This window comes from Sinohyriopsis cumingii, chromosome 4, assembly GCF_028554795.1.
Source record: "Sinohyriopsis cumingii isolate HCF-2022 chromosome 4, ASM2855479v2, whole genome shotgun sequence".
Taxonomy (NCBI): Eukaryota; Metazoa; Mollusca; class Bivalvia; order Unionida; family Unionidae; genus Sinohyriopsis; species Sinohyriopsis cumingii.
Genome location: NC_142964.1, coordinates 32,303,690 through 32,321,479, shown reverse-complemented (window position 1 = coordinate 32,321,479; position 17,790 = coordinate 32,303,690). Strand labels below are relative to the sequence as shown.

Genomic DNA, 17,790 nt, shown 5'->3' with positions numbered 1-17,790 from the left:
AAGTGATGTTAAACCTCAGCACTTATAATGGTAGAAAATGCAGTCAGATTTATTATCAAGGTGCAAATCGTGCAGTCAGACTTATTATCATGGTGCAAATCGTGCAGTCAGACTTATTATCATGGTGCAAATCGGCATCGAATCAGAGATGAGTACATAGCAAAGTTTTACTCAGCCCAGCCAATTTTAACATGGTTAGGACAAGAGGATGAGTGATGTCTCTGAACCCTGATTGATATCCATTGGTCAATAGTTTCTAGAGACAACAATACAGTGCTAGTATCTGCATAGGGGACAATTAAACAAGAGGCAGGCATACCATGGTATGTTCATTCTAATCTTGTTTATACATTTTTGAATTTTTTTGACAAAACCCATATGAACATGTTTAAATGAAAATTTCTGAAGTTACACAAATCAAATGTGGTTTGCTTGTTAGTATAAATATGTATATGACCTGGTTAGATTTGAAGGCTTTTACATATATATATATATATATATATATATATATATATATATATATATATATATATATATAATCATTACTGATTTTTTGTATAGTTTTTTGGAACTAGACATTTTTGATGCAAACATTGTAAACACAATTAAGCAGAGGTCAGAGGTCACTTGAGGTAATAAAATAAAATTTCATTTGCTTAATTATTATTTTAATGTTTAGATCACCGGATTGAATTTTCTGGCCATTATATCAATTTTTTTTGCTATTTTGGTTTTGTATATATAGAATGACATGGCAATGTGCATTTTTTTAAAGTAAGTTTAAAGTAAATATTGCATAATACTGTATTGTCTTTGAGTGTATTTAAGTACTTTGGTACTAAATACTACTTGTAATCTATTTTAGCCAGTGACCTGGTGTTGCCATGGGAAACTGCATCAGGAGATGAACTTAAGCTTCCTCTTCCATGTTCCCAGATGTCAGTATGTCAAATTGGAGGTCAGGTAAGTGCATCGAAAGTAACAAGGAGTGATATGAAAAAAATGCCTTTACCTGTAGCAGTCAGCTTATAACTGGTATACTTAATATCTATCAAGATCTTTTAGTCTTGTGGTATATGCTGCAGACTTTTGGCTATGAGGTCTTGTATTTGACCCTCATAGGCAGCAATGCTTTCTCCTTTCCAGTTACATGTCTCTGATGTTATGTTATAAAACCAGAAATGTGACCATAACAGACAGAAATGTGACCACACACCACAGAAATGTGTCCATACAACACAGAAATATGTCCATTCAACACAGAAATGTGTCCATACAACACAGAAGTGTGTCCATACAACACAGAAGTGTGTCCATACAACACAAATGTGTCCATACTTTGCATAAAATTATCCATACAATACATAAGTATGTCCATACAACATAGAAAAGTATCCATACAACACATAATTATGTCCATACAACATAGAAAAGTATCCACACAACACATAATTATGTCCATACAACACAAATGTGTACATACAACACACATGGCACTGACAATATGATGCAATTGAAGAGCAAAATTTTCAGTCCAATAGGGACCAGTCATAACTTTCATAAAATGGCTAAAATCAAACTTGACCTAGAGTTTCAGAATGTGATGAGTCATATCATATTTAATCTCAATCCATGGGATGCTTGAAAAGAATTAATGATTGGTACAACACGTAAGTTGAGTATCAAATTATGGGATGGACAGGCATGTGTAATTATTTGTGTCTCATCCATAGATATGTTCATCCACAGATATGATTGGTACAACACTTAAGATGAATATGAAATTATGAGATGGACAGGCAGCTGAAACTGTAAAATCATGTTGCAGCTCAAGTTACTAGGTGTGTGCTTAGCTACACAATTGAACTGACGTAGCTAGAAATCTAGTAAATAACTTTTATACTTTATTTAGTAAACCAGTAGATGCTGTAAGTTTGAATTATATTTGAAATGCTTGTTCAGTATTCTTGAAATTCTTGTTATACATTCGTGTAACTGTTTTATGTACATACTCTCCAGTTTTGTAAATCTAGCACATACTATTCCCAGTTGAAATATCTATTTAACTCAAATGTGAGTAAAATCAATTAGCTTTTGAATGACCTGCAGTTGATGGTTCAACCAGCCAGCTAATCTTGCTAAGTACACAGTGATACATAAAAAAGTGGCCTGGAGTTAAGATAACCTGAGATAGTCCTGCAGAGTGGAATAAAATGCCTGGTGTCAGATAACCTGAGAAAATCCTCCAGAGTGGAAAAAATACCTAGAGTAGGATGTCCTGAGAAGGTCCTATAGATTGGACTAAAATACCTTGGGTAGGGTAACCTGAGGTCCTACAGAATGGACTAAAATACCTTGGGTAGCAAAACTTGAGGTCCTACAGATTGGACTAAATTACCTTGAGTAGGGTAACCAGAGGTCCTACAGAGTGGACTAAAATACCTCAGCTAGGATAACTGAAGAAGGTTCTACACAGTGGACTAAAATACTTGGGGTAGGATAACTTAGGAAGGTTCTACGGAGTGGACTAAAATACCTGGGGTAGGATAACTCAGAAAGGTCCTACAGAGTGGACTAAAATACCTGGGGTAGGATAACTCAGGAAGGTCCTACAGAGTGGACTAAAATACCTGGGGTAGGATAACTCAGAAAGGTCCTACAGAGTGGACTAAAATACAGGACATGTAGTAGCTTCTGACCTTTTTGATTACACATAAAAGTTTAATTAAATGTATCTCAAACTTGGAAGTTACCTTTTTTGTATTTACAGCAATAAGTAAATCTTTCATTTGTTTTGGGTGTCAGAGTTTACTTATAGTGAACTATATCCTCACTTAATACCCAAATGATAAATTTATCCTCACTTAATATACCCAAATGATAACTTTATCCCCACTTTATGTACCCAAATGATAACTTTATCCTCACTTTATATACCCAAATGATAAATTTATCCTCACTTAATATACCCAAATGATAAATTTATCCTCACTTAATATACCCAAATGATAACTTTATCCTCACTTAATATACCCAAATGATAACTTTATTCACACTTAATATGTCCGAATGATAACTTTATCCTCACTTAATATACTAAACAGATAACTTTATCCTCACTTTATATACCCAAATGATAACTTTATCCTCACTTTATATACCCAAATGATAACTTTATCCTCACTTTATATACCCAAATGATAAATTTATCCTCACTTAATATACCCAAATGATAAATTTATCCTCACTTAATATACCCAAATGATAACTTTATCCTCACTTAATATACTCAAATGATCACATTATTCTCACTAAATATGCACAACTGGTAACATTTTAAGCAAACAGTGTGGGTATGATGTCAAATGCAGTGTTTTGTATCAAATTGTCACTCATTTTATATATGTATCTAATATGTACAATACATTTTCAGATGGCTGTTCTAGGACTCACAGAAAGGTACAGATTCTTTGTCAATGATATTGAGGTAGGTTGAATTTTTTGTCTTAGATATTTTGAAATGTGTAATAATAATGTTTTGTCTTAATAAAATTTGTGTATTGAAAATGGCAAAATCAGAGTTGTTGATACAACTTGATATCTTCAGCAAATGTCAATGGATACATTGAATGTAATATATACATTGTATACAGTGACTTATAATATATAGTGTATACATTGAATATAACATATACATTATATACATTGAATGTAATATATACATTGTATACAGTGACTTATAATATATAGTGTATACATTGAATATAACAAATACATTGTATACATTGAATGTAATATATACATTGTATACATTGATTGTAATATATACAGTGTATACATTGAATGTAATATATACATTGTATACATTGATTGTAATATATACAGTGTATACATTGAATGTAATATATACATTGTATACATTGATTGTAATATATACATTGTATACATTGAATGTAATATATACATTGTATACATTGATTGTAATATACATTATATACATTGAATGTAATATATACATTGTATACATTGATTGTAATATATACAGTGTGTACATCAGATGTAATACAAACAGTGTATACATGAATGTAATATATATGGTGTGTTCATCAAATGCAATATATAATGTGTATGTTACTTTATATTGGCCTAAATAAGTGAAAAATGATACCTGGATTCATCCATAAAACTTTGTGTGTTTAGTTTTACTTGGAGCACTTCAGTTACTTGTAAAACTTAGTAGCCTAGGTGAACTACCTGAAACTTTTAGTGAACATTTAAAACTTTATATCACCAAGTCCAAATAGTTTGGTCACCTTAGACACTGAGAGTATAAATCAACCACGTGGGGATCAAGCAAATGCTAGAATTTGGTGTCCCACACTTTTCAATAGAAATTAGCAGTACAGTTATGTAGAGGAGAGGGCAAGATGACAGTAGTGATGTAGTAAATGAGTTCAGGTATGACACTACGGATGATGTATAAAACTGACAGTTGAATCATTTGAGATCTCATTAATGTATCATCAGCATACAAAGTGTGGGTCCAACAGCCACTGGCCATAAATCCAGAAAATGAAGATACAGGATGCTGATAATCAAATGATGCTGAAGCTACATCAGTATAAAGCTGCATATCAATTTTGGAGTCAAATACCTTTCTGAATCACATTAATGTTTGGAAATTAATTCCATTATCACTTGAATCCTGCCATTCGGGAAAGATGAAAAATTACAATAAATATGTTCTTTTTCCCGTCTATATAAAATGTTAACAAAGAGTAGAATCTCTTCCTAATTCTCCTTTCCAGTGCAGTGTGGCTAACCATATATAAGATGTTTACCAGTTTAACTTTTGCTGCAGTGATATTTCACCCCAAGCTTAAACAAACATCTGGTAAATGGAAACGGTATTTAATTTGGAAGAGTTTCTTCCCTTTGTATGTTACGTAGACAGGAGAGACTAAATTGTGTGTTTTTCTAAAAGGGTTAGATTCAAAAGACACTTTTTTCTTAGTTTGTTTTCCTACCATTAATGTGATTGTGTATAAAGTATTCTCTGAGAAACATTGTTTACAAAACAATTTACATTTCTTGAAATTCATTAATAATAATTAAGGGAATTATTGTGTGGAGACAAAAGTGGGCAAGTCCAGCAATCAGAGACCACAACATTAATAATGATGATTTAGCTTGAATACTGAAAAATCAAACTAAACCAAGGCATCATCATCATAAAGTTGCATATCACGGGAGTTATTGTGTAGAAAGGAACAGTTGCAAGTCTGACAGTTCACCATAACTCCACTAAAAAGATGACGTTGCATAATGTGCATATACTTAAACAACACTGACAAATCAAACTCAGCTGATGTCTCATTATATGAAGCTGCCTACTAAATATGATACTAGTAATTACCAGTTGGAGTTGAGTCCTTTTGCTATGGTGCACTGCTAACTAGGGAAGTTGAATTTCAGTAAGGTAAAGTCTCCTTGAAAATTTGGAGCTCATTGAAAAGTCAGTATAAAAAGAACTTGGTTTGAAATCTAGATCTGGATGTTTTGTTAGTTCCAGTTTGGATAGAGTTATGATCCTTGCCATTCATATTATCACACATGGAACATTGCCTGCACAACTGAAGAACAATTCCACATTTTCTGATATAATTTGGTTTGGACATTGCCTAACATTTGATTCCCAATGCAAATTATAGTTAATCTAGATATGTCTGACAGAATTTTTGGCCTCTGAGATGAAATAAAAACATGAATGTAGGTATCGTACATAGTTTGCATTGTGCAAACATTTTCCAGAACAGTAATGAAAAACTTGTGCCCAGTAATTTAAAATATTTCTTTGAGTGCTTCAGCCATCAATTGTCAAAGCAATCATCATATAACTTATTCTAACATAATCATTTACCAATTCCAAATGCATTGATTATTCTGTAATACTAAGTCTACAGAAAGGACTTTTCTAACACACAAAAATATATATTAAAGTTAGTCATACAATTCCAATATTTGAGTCAATCTTGGATCAGAAAGCATTTACCTTACACCATTTTTTTGGGCTGGGGCTTGAACTTGGATTGGAGAGATTCATAGTGAGTGTATTACTACTGTCTTATCCTGAGATTATTTCAGTTTTCTGTTTGATATTCAATAATAGGTTGCCTCCAATTGCACTTCATTTGCTGTTCATGAGGAGTTTCTGCTGCTGACAACATTAGTTCACACCTGTCGCTGTATCAACCGATGTACACAGTTAAAAGGTTGGCAGCTTTGCACTTATCTTCTCCTTCATCTACTTCAATCTAAATTACTTTAATCAAGTAAAACTAAATATGATATTTATTTAGATTTACACATAGTCATTTAAATTCTGTACATTTATTATTTGATAATTTATCTCACCTACTCACTGGAAACAAATATATGCTTTCCTTATTTACATACTGTAAATTCCTTTATTTTCAAGTACCTCAGTTTTCATAGTTATGAAAACGATAACACTTTTGTCAGTACTTTTGTAATGTGGATGTGGGATGAGGGTCATTTGTTTCCTCAAACAAATATTTTAAGTTCATGGTTAGTGTGCGTACTACTCAATCAATGATAATTGGTCACCACTACCATCCCAAATAGCGAACTCTCCATCACTATAAAGTGCCTCTGTAAACAGTCACTGATATAAAATGAGTATTGTCATGGATATCGTTATTCTGACTGAGAGAGTCATGTTTAAATTGTTCTAGTGTTACCCACCTTATCTGATGGGAAGGCCCACCCATTTGATGAGAGCATTAGACGTGTGGAACGGGGATCAGCTATTGTGATTGTGGTCCCTGAAGACACAAAGCTGGTGCTTCAGATGCCAAGAGGAAACCTGGAAGCCATACATCCCAGGGCTCTTGTCCTGTCAGCAGTCAGAAAAAGGCTTGATAAGTAAGTTAGATAATGATCATAATAAATTAGAAGTAACCATTACCTTGCAGATCTAGCCATCACAAATGTATTTTTGGCAACAAAAGTGATAAAACTCATCTAGCTGCACAAATAGAGGTCAGACAGTAGTGCTTTTCCCATGGAGGGATTTAAACCATAACACCATATATACATCATTTACTGCTTTTACTTGCTTTATTTCAAGACATTTATATGAGACTGCAAAGCTAATATCCGCTGGTGCATTTTCACTATTGGAGTGCTTCTGTGGACTTTTTTCACACAGGGGAGTTTACTCTAGTTTGTATATAAATCTATATCCTGCTCTGTCTTCATTGTAGATGAATATTTCACTCTTCATTTGCCTAACCTTACCATATGTTAAGCGTGTCAGCTTCATTTTAATAGCTGCTTCATATGCATTTTGTGACTGGAGACTGGGCCTTCTTTGAGGTAAGGAGATGTAACAACTTCACCTGTTATTTATTCTACTAATGTATTATGATGTGTTGAAAGTGGAAACCAAATTTTGAAGCAATATACATTTCATCAATTATACATACCCAATTATATTACTGGTAGACTTTCCCAGTCTCCATGCTGTTTACTTTAAAACCTGTTAGAGCATTAACATTTGCTCCAGTAGTAACATATGTGTGAATGGGTTTTGGAACCAGTCCCTTTATCCAAGGTGAGATCACTCTTGTCTGACTTCCATCCAGGTGAGCAGATGACGTTTATTACTTTCATTGCTAATAACAAGCTTGGAAGGGCTGGATTTGCAAAGTAGTGGTTGTACTTATAATGTATTATGACTGAGTACCGTATAAACTTGCATATAAACCTGTTTGTTTATAAGCTAACCCCACCCCCAAACTGAACAGGTGTAAACACTAAAAAGTGTTTATATCTGTGTACAACTCCGAGACATCACAAGATGCATGCAGTATGTTCTAACTGCATTTATTTAGGCAAACTTATGTTAAAAAAAATGACACGTATACTTATCTCGGGGTTGGCATGTACGATTATTAAAAAAAATGGTATAAACTTGTTTGAAAAATAATTTATTTATTATTTTCTGTTTTCTTATTGTTTGTGCCTAATTTATCTTTTTTTATAATTTGATTGAACAATGACAAGAATTGAACAGTTACGAGTTGTTGCAACACTACCTCTCCCTTTGGACTCAGTTGTTTGTGTATGCATTATTGCATTGGATATTTTATATCAGTGCACCAGTAATTACATTTTTACTTTGTACTTTGCCTTGAAATTGTAAATACCTGATTAATTATAATGTGATCCCAGTATGACAACACAACAACAACAAAAAAAACGGTTTGATTCAACACTCGCAATTAGGCTACTGAACATATTTACATAATGGTGCCACTGCATGTACATTGTAGGTTTGAGCACATGCTGAATGAAGTACACCCCTTAGAGTCGAACCACAGGCACCACTGCACTAAACTTTAATGATATCTCCAAAATACAATAATGAAGTCAGAAATAACGCTTCAAAAACTATGATAATACAGTAAAAGCTGAGTTGTAGTTTGCTTTGATGTAAGCGACCATATACCATACCTATCAACTCTCATGCCGGGAGGAACAAAAAACTCCTGATTTTTGGGGTAGCTTCATGCCTACCTCTCTTTTTCATAATATCTACAGATTTTCGCAGAGAACTCCCAATTATTACATTATGTCTTTTATTTTCATTTTTCCTAAAAAAAAGAAAAGTCCTACATAAATATATATAGTATGCAATCCATGGAAGCCATGTTCTGTTGTATCACATGTGAATATTGTTGTGACGAAATAATTACTTTACTAGAAAGAGTTCACTTCTTCACTAAATAGAAAGTTAAGTTTAAACATTATTCATATAAATTTATGATTCTTTTTAACTGTTCAAAAATATATAAATCAAAATATAAACCAGAACAAAAAAATAAACCACAACAGTAAAATTGTTGACAATTAATTTCAATCCCAAGAATGGGAATGTTGTAACTCTATATGCTACAGTGCCATTTCCACCAAAGAAACTTACAAATCTGCCAACTATCAACAAAGGAGATGCCAAAACATCAAGCTTTCCATTGTGTGGAAAGTTATGATGTTGTTCAGCCAAAACACTAAACTAAAATTGATTGATGCTGATCTTAGTTGATCTATATGAGAATTTTAGCCTTTATTATTACCACTCTTTGTGCACATGTAAGTTTTGCTGGTTATGTGCCTTGTACAATTAAATGTGCATACCTTTTGCAAAATATTACCTCAATTTGCAGGATTGCTTATATCATTGAAAATGAGTAACTCATGAGTGCATGATTCAATGTATATGAAACAGCTGTTAAGGACTAGCTGAAATGTTATCTGGAAGAATGCAATTTGGTCGAAACAATGAATAAAGCAAAATCTGCATCTAATATGTTTGGGAATAAATAATGATTTAAGTGATGCTGTGCACTCTTGGCACTGTGTAAGTACTGTACATTATAGTTCACCCTGGTCTCCCAGGTAAACTCAGCCGGCCTGTGAATTATGAAATCTGTATTTACCTTTATTTAATTTCGTGTTGGAGAAATCAGAAAATATGCAAATGCAAATTAATAACAAAATCAATCATAGTACTTGATAACAGTTTAATAAGTGTTGGGTCACCAAAAATGATTCTTTTCTACAGACACAGAAAAATTTATTTATTTTCGCGTCCCAAGATTTACAACCATTACAGTAGTCAACAAAAAGACTTAAAAACTGTCAGGTTTAGACATTGGCCTGCGGATAAGCCAACACCCCTTTCTTCCAGGCATTTATTTTTTCCTAAATTATTCGGCTTATACACTAGTATATATGGTAAAGTTTTATTCCAAATATTGATCCTTAAAAATATTTTTTTTGCTGTATCATTCATTAACATATCTCAAATAGTGGAGGGAGTGATTTTCAGTGAATTATGTTAGATTGGATCTTTTAATTTATGTTATAAAGCAGCTGTAAAATCTATTAAAAAAATTGTACCTGACAAATACTTATGCGTTAAGGAAAATTAATGAAAATAATGTAAAATGGAGAATATTACAGTGCTACCCACTACAGCAATATAATCTTGTACATATGTGGATGAATTTGGAAATTCCACATGAGCGAATAAGCCTTACCTTTAGTACACCTCATTATGCCAGTAGTTTGACTTTATCTTGTCCAAACACCTGTATAAGAGTAAATTATTACTTACTACTTACCCTATATACTCACGTATAAGCCAAGTTCAAGTGCAGACTGCACAGACCCAGATCTGCTGTCACATAATGTGCTGGGCCTGTCCAGTTTGCAAGGAGTAATCAGTAGAATAAACAACATGGACCCTGGTCTGCAGGTACATTATGCTGTGGCCAATCAGGATCTACATAGTTTGCAGTTTGACTCAATTTATAAGCGAATATATATAGTACCTTATATTTTAATTGACATCTTTGTAGACAGGAAAAAACAAAAAAAATTTAGCAGCTTCTCATTTAACTTGAAATTGTGGTGAAACCAGGCAGGTGTTGTTACTTGACTTAAAGTAAAATGTGTTTACCTGGCAGGTGTTGTTACTTGACTTTAAGTAAAATGTGTTTGTTTTATTTAATTTTCATTGGCATACAGTTATCTGAGTTCCTTATTCCAGTTTTTGTCTTGCTTGCAATTAAGGCAGAGCATTTCAGTAACAGTTTCCTTCCATCCGTCATTCATCTAACTCAGCTTCTAGTTAATATATCTTAAAGAGCATATCTCTGTTTTCTTTAGTGGATCTTAAGCAGAATTTGCTGTCAATGCATCAGGGGAGAATGTAGATTAAAGGCCAATATTTAAAGCTTTGGATGTGGTTATGCTATCTGTTATTGTAATGAATGAATTATCATCTGAGTTAACATGTATCATTGGTTATAAATATTGCTAATGGTGTGGGGGTTATAGGTCAAACGTTAAGCTGACATGAGTAAATTTCTTAGATTGTGTTGGGAAATAAAAGTGATGTACCATTGCACAGAATTGTTGTTGTTGTGGGTTTTAACGCCATTTTTCAGCACACGATATGCTATACATGGCAGCCAGTATTAATGGTGGAGGAAGAACCCGGAAAACCCCGGAAAGAACCACCGACCCACGAGAAGCTACTGGCAAGCTTTCTCACATGCCTACATTGGCTGAATCTTAGACTCGAACCGCCACAGACAGAGGTGAGATGGCAGTGATACGTAACGAAGAGCGCTTTAGACCACTCGGCCACTCGGGGCCCCTTGCACAGACTTGTATAGCTATGACCTTTGTTTGACTTTGAACTTTGTTCTTCTAATTTGTTGCCACTTTAGGGACTTAATTTAAGACAAAATTTAGTATGAGGCTTTGCTATAATAATACCCAGATCAAGTTCAGTTTTCACTGTTTTCTGGAGAAGTTTATGGATTTATGGAACCTGATTGAATTTGAGTTTGCCAGTCAGTAATATTGGAAGGACTTTGTGGATTTAAAAGGATTAAAATTGGTATTTTGCTCTGCTTTAAAAAGGTGTGGGTCGTGCTTATTTTTCACTGTTGTCCAATAATATTTTATGGAGATATGGCCTTTGTTTGACTTTGACCAAGCTCTCCAGTTCCTGCTCAGCAATGTTTGAATGGATAGATTGAAACCAAATTTTGTACGAGGCTATATATTAGAATATTAATTCAGATTTCATTGTATGATTTTCCTATAAAAGTTATTGCCCTGGTTTACTCATGTTTTTACTCTTAAGATGAATCATATTATTTGAAGCATACATGTCTGTAGACACATTTTTTTGTTTTGTTTTTCTATTATTAATCATGGATTCACTATACACCACTCCCTTGATAACTTGCAAACCCACTTATAATGCAGGGTCAGGCATGGATCCCATTTTTTTAAACCAGAAAATACCCAAGCAAAATTAATACTTTGTAAAAAAAAAATAGCTTGATTTCACAGATATGGACCATTGTGGGCAAGCGAGTTTCAGAGAATTCTTGAACTGGTACTTTGAGATATCCTCAAGGATGATAAGAAGTTTCATTATTACTTCCAATGAAATCACAACATTAATATTGTACTAATTGAACAATACAAAAATTGAGTTTCAATGTTGACGATTATCTCACGAAATAAATGTCACTCATTTTTGAAAAAAAGGAATCTTGTTTGGTGGTGTATCAACAGTTAGTCTAGTTTCCTGCTCTGTGGACTCCTGATTTGGCAGGATACTATTAAACACCACTATGGGAACCAAACTCGTCAGAAAACCAAAAGCAGTGATGTAATACACATTTTTTTCGCGTACTTGTGATAGGTTGTTGAAACCAGTTGGAACGCGCTTTCACATGTTAGACATTTTGAAAATAAATATTATTTAAACAGAATAACGAAGAACTTCATTTGAGAACCCCATTGTGCACAAGTTATGGAGGGAGAGGTGTATATGTATCTATGAAACTGTCTTTTTTCCAGGTATACCATGATATTTAATTCTCATAAAGCAAAAATAATTCAAAGTGTTTGGATATCCATTTTATATCTTCATGTAAGAGTCTTGTCATTTTCAGCCTGCAGTTTAAGGAGGCCTTTGCCCTGATGAGGAAACATCGGATCAACATGAACCTAATCTATGATCACAACCCCGCAGTGTTCTTAGAGAATGTCAAAACTTTTATACAGCAGGTGGAGTCAGTCAACCATTTCAATCTCTTCCTGACAGACCTACAGTAAGTCTTATAATAGATAGTAAGACAACCATTTTAGTCATTTCCTGACAGACCTACAGTAAATCATATTGTAGATAGTCAGCAATTCACTCTTTTCCTGACAGATCTACTGTAAGTTGTATTGTGGATAGTTAGTCTACCATTTCAGTCTCTTCCTTACAGTAAGTTATAGTAGATAGTAATATTCTTCCAAATGGTGACTGCTCCAGTGGTTTGAGACTTATAAAAATAGTACTACAGCTGTTTCACTAGGTGCTCAGCATTAAGAGGTTAGTGTTAGGACTGGTTGGCCTGGTCTCATTAAATTATGGGTGGGACATCATGCTACATGTGTATGGCATGATGCCCTAGTGCTAGACATTACTATAAACTGCAGACATCATAGTGATACGAGTGAATTTTTTTAAAGCTACATTAAAAATCCAAATCACACACACACACACACACACACACACACACAGACACAGACACACACACACACACACACACTGGTGATGAAGTTGTAAAAATAATTGGCCAAAAGAAATTAGTTTTTGTATTATATTCTGGTACTATTTTTTCATTCTTATTTGTTTAAAGGTGATGATCATTTATCTGTTTTTGAAGTTGATTAACTTTTGCAGTTTTTTGCAGTTTCTCTCCCAGAAAGACAAGAAATAAGAGTCTTAGCTCCTCAAAGTTACTTTTCCATTCCACAATCCAGTGGTTACTCATATGCCGATGGTTACTCATACACAGATGTTTACCAGTTTAATAAGTACGAGTAATATCACTCATCACCTCTCGATGCCCATAAAGATCATCTATTGTTCTACCCATTGATCAAAAATTGTGGTACAGTCTTGTTAATTAGGTTTTCTGAAAGTCATTGGTAACCTGACTTTTCAGTTATATTTATTCGTAATTTTGTAGGTGCTGGATTTTGTCGGAAGGGTCATTGGAGATTTAGTGTAGTTTTTACCTCAACTGGTCACAGACCAGAAGAACTTTTGGGATGGTCTGTTGTCCATCGTCCATCCATCCATTAGCACAAGTTTGTTATTGCTAAGAGGACTGCCATGAAACTTTACACACACACATTTATCCCATGGTTTAGATGATCCTAAATGAAAATAGTGCTGTTTGGTATCCAATATGGCCACCACAGTGTTTCATCTTCTGAATGGATGGTCATATCATCTTCCCAAAAAGACTTCTTATGATGTCTAGATTGTCCAAAATGAAAAATGGTGCCAAGTTGACGTTCAATATGTCAATCGCAGCAGCTTCTTTAAAAATCTTATTTTTGTTGAAGAATATCAAAGATTTTTTCAGCACTGCACAGTAAGAAGGAAGAAATGGTCTTGTCTTGAATTCCTGGAAATTCATTTCAGCCAGTAGAGCATCAGTCCTTTTGAGGGCCTCTTGCTTATTTTAATGATTAAAAGTGTTCAGTTTTATTTATTGTTGTTTAATATGTCACAGTTTGGCCCTATTGTATGATCAAGGATGTCTTATTACCTGTATTTGAGTAATGTTACATATGCCACTCTCTCGATAACTCACACACTGATAACTCGCAAACCTGCTTAAAACACAGTGTCAGTCATGGATCCCATTTTTTTTAGCTAGAAAATACCAATCATTTGACCCATGTTTGTTAAACATGAAGAAAATCGTGATCAGAATTGGTAAATGAAACCTTTATATATCGCTCGTTTTATTGTTGAAAACAGCTGATATGACCTGGAAATTTGAATCAACATTATGAAATTATCAACTTTTAATAAGAAGTCATGTATTTTGTTATAATTTCTTTCCAAACTACATTCTTGGTACACTGTAAATAACAGTATGCAGCAAAATTTCGATCAATGAAATTGGCGCTAACGCCTACTTGAGGAAGCAATATAATAAATAAATACCAATTAATAAAGGTTTTTTTCTCAACTGAAATGCGTGTTTTGGTTCTGTCTTTTAGTTTTGTTTAAGTGTAATGATCATAAATACAATGTGCAGTGTTGTATTCAAATGTGAAATATGTCAGTCTACCGTAACAGCTATGACTGCGAGCATTTCTGAGAGGACCTAAGTGATGACAAGGTTTTGATACTTTATTTTCTTAAGTATTTGTTGCAGTCATATTGGTATTTGTTGTATTGTTGCACTGAATTAAAAGCTTACCATGTTAATTAGTCTTTTGTGTCAAATAAAGAGCTGGAATAAATGAAAAGTTAAAAGGCATGCAAATCCAACCTGCGTAAGAGCTTGTGGCCATGGTCGAATGACAGATCATTGAAGACTGTTAAAAATTTTGTGCGTTTGAACATAATATAATTAAACTACATTAAATTAGCATAATCATTCACAAGTGTGATCAAAGATAGCAAGACAACCAAACAAAAAGAGTATTTGATGACATAACATTCTGTTTCACAGATATGTTTTATTAATGAGAAGCTAGTTTCAGAGTTTGTGGCTAATTTGTAATTATTGAATTAACACTCTGAGATTTCCTCACAGTGATAAGTTTCCCTATTACTTGCAATGAAATCATTGCATTAATATTTTACTAATAGGACAAAAAAAAATTACTTTCGACGATGACCTCTGTTTCACAAAGAAAGTATTCCATTTTGTTTGTTTGTGTTTGTTTTTTGTTTTTTTAATAAAAGGAATCTTGTTTGATTGAGAATTTGAATGAATAAGTAGTCTGGTTCCCTGATTAGTATGCTCCATGCATTGTGTTCCACTATGGGGGCAGGGGCCAGTTTTTATGTACAAATTTAATGCTGCAATCAGTGACATAGTATAAAAAAAATCATAAAAAATCAAATACACAAGTGAGGTCAAAAAGGTCCATATTTTTAGATACCTGTATTAAAACAAAGCATAAGAATATTATCCACTTGACCAGAGAAGTCAATGGCAGTTTATAGCGGAAGAAGTTTTTGCACCCCAACCCCAAATTTATACCTCCATTTTTGACACCATGTGATGCTCACAGTGCAAACACAAGCCCTTTTCTTTGAAGACAATTCTGCAAAACAGTGTCTAATTAACAGGCTGATACAATTGAAAAAAGTTGTCATCCAAGTCATTTTGAGATGTTCTACTTGCCCCAAACCCATGTGTTTATTGTTATGGGAGGCTAGCTTTTCTTCCTAGCCAACTATTGGTATATCACTATCAACATACTGCAGAGTAACATGAATTAAGGATAAAATGTAGTTGTAAATACCCTGATTTGTTTTGAAATGAGTCTTGTTTGATATCTGAGGAAAAGTTATGGAATTTTGCAATTTTTCAAGAACAAAATGATTACTATGTACAGTTTTGTTTCTTCCTCAGTCCTTTTGTTATCTCTAATTTGGAAAACAATTCCAGTGTTATCAAGAATGTCATAAGCAGAATACTGTGTACATTATTTTTTACAAACAGGGAAAAATAAAGAAAATCTTTTGTTATATGTGTTTGATGTTGTAGGGAGGAAGATGTGACAGTAACGATGTACACTGCTGCATACAACAGATCTCCCCCAGCTCCTGGCACAGTTGCCAATCCCAATAAAGTCAACATTATATGTGATGCATTTAGGGTGGCCCTTTGTGCACAAGATGAGAACAAGTAAGTCATAATGGATCCAACTTCACAGATACAAGTCTAATACAGTCTAGTGTTGTTTAAGTCATAATGGATCCAACTTTACAGATACAAGTCTAATACAGTCTAGTGTTGTTTAAGTCATAATAGATCCAACTTCACAGATACAAGTCTAATACAGTCTAGTGTTGTTTAAGTCATAATAGATCCAACTTCACAGATACAAGTCTAATACAGTCTAGTGTTGTTTAAGTCATAATAGATCCAACTTCACAGATACAAGTCTAATACAGTCTAGTGTTGTTTAAGTTAGTCATAAGTCTAAACAAAATATTTTATGATTGAATGTATGGCATGCAGTCATTGACAGTTGTAAAGGATGCTCATAAGATTTTTTTCCCTTTAATAACGGATGAGTTTAAATTTATTAAAATAAAATTCCAGATAAATCAAGTGAAAAAGTGGCATTCTTCCAGTAATAAATTGGTATAATCTAATTATTTCAAGTCGGTGATTTACTTAGTTTTGATTTATTTTTGTCTTTGACACATAGAGTGAAAAAGATACTTCTGGTTTTCAACATTTCATTTTAGAACTAAATATTTATTGCTAATAATATGTTAAAGTTTTTTTTTTTCCATGAGTTTTATATTGATAGAAGATCTTTAATAACAGAGTTAAAATTCTATAGCAAGATGAAGGGTAAAACCCAAGGAAACCAAATGATTTCACCAACTGGAAACAAATTTCTAGCCCATTGTGGCCCATAGGTTAAGATTATGGATTGTATTTATAGGACATTTTATTATAGGATATTTTAATAGAGTATTCTTCAACATTGACTGATGTTATTTTTACACTGTACATTATTTCTGGCAGATATTTACTGTCCATTCTTACCACCTATGTTAAGAAGTCCACACCACAGTTAGGGGAAGCTCTTCAGCTAATTAAAGCTCTCAGAGGTAAGTTATAGTAGTAAGGTATTTTTTAATTGGTTAATTGGAAATGGGCCGGCATCCATCATTCGAAAACATAATTTTGTTGACAGGGAGTAATGTTATATGAAATGTTAAAACATACTCATCAACTAGTACATAAATAACTTTTTTTGAGTTGCATATTTTATATGGCTTGCATATTTATTGTGTTTCTAAAGTTTTCAGTTTAAAAATCAATATTATTTTTCCAAGAATGAATATATTTTTGGCCCTTTTCTGGATTGGTCAGATCTTTAGTTTATTGAATTTTAATTAAAACTGTTATATTTGCCATCTTAATATTTATATATATATGATACCCTCTGCAGATGAAGTTTGAGGGAGTATACTGGAGTCAGTTCTCTGGATGGCTGTCAGTTTGTCAAGCTTTTGTTTACTTAATATCCGCTGAATCATCTTCATGAAACTTGGTGTGGATTTGTATCATGACAAGAGTCTGTGTGAAATTGCTTGTCAGATTTGTATCATGACAAGAGTCTATG

General features: G+C 33.4%; 1 protein-coding gene across 1 annotated transcript in view; it reads left to right on the top strand.

The window, feature by feature from the left end:
- Positions 1-17,790, top strand: part of LOC149800891 (putative elongator complex protein 1) — a 104,105-nt gene that overhangs the window by 45,630 nt on the left and 40,685 nt on the right. The window contains exons 16-22 of the mRNA XM_089954952.1: positions 866-963; positions 3,434-3,487; positions 6,170-6,272; positions 6,756-6,945; positions 12,567-12,725; positions 16,191-16,331; positions 17,187-17,272. Coding sequence (XP_089811078.1) covers positions 866-963; positions 3,434-3,487; positions 6,170-6,272; positions 6,756-6,945; positions 12,567-12,725; positions 16,191-16,331; positions 17,187-17,272 — 831 coding nt within the window. The remainder of the gene's footprint in view (positions 1-865; positions 964-3,433; positions 3,488-6,169; positions 6,273-6,755; positions 6,946-12,566; positions 12,726-16,190; positions 16,332-17,186; positions 17,273-17,790) is intronic.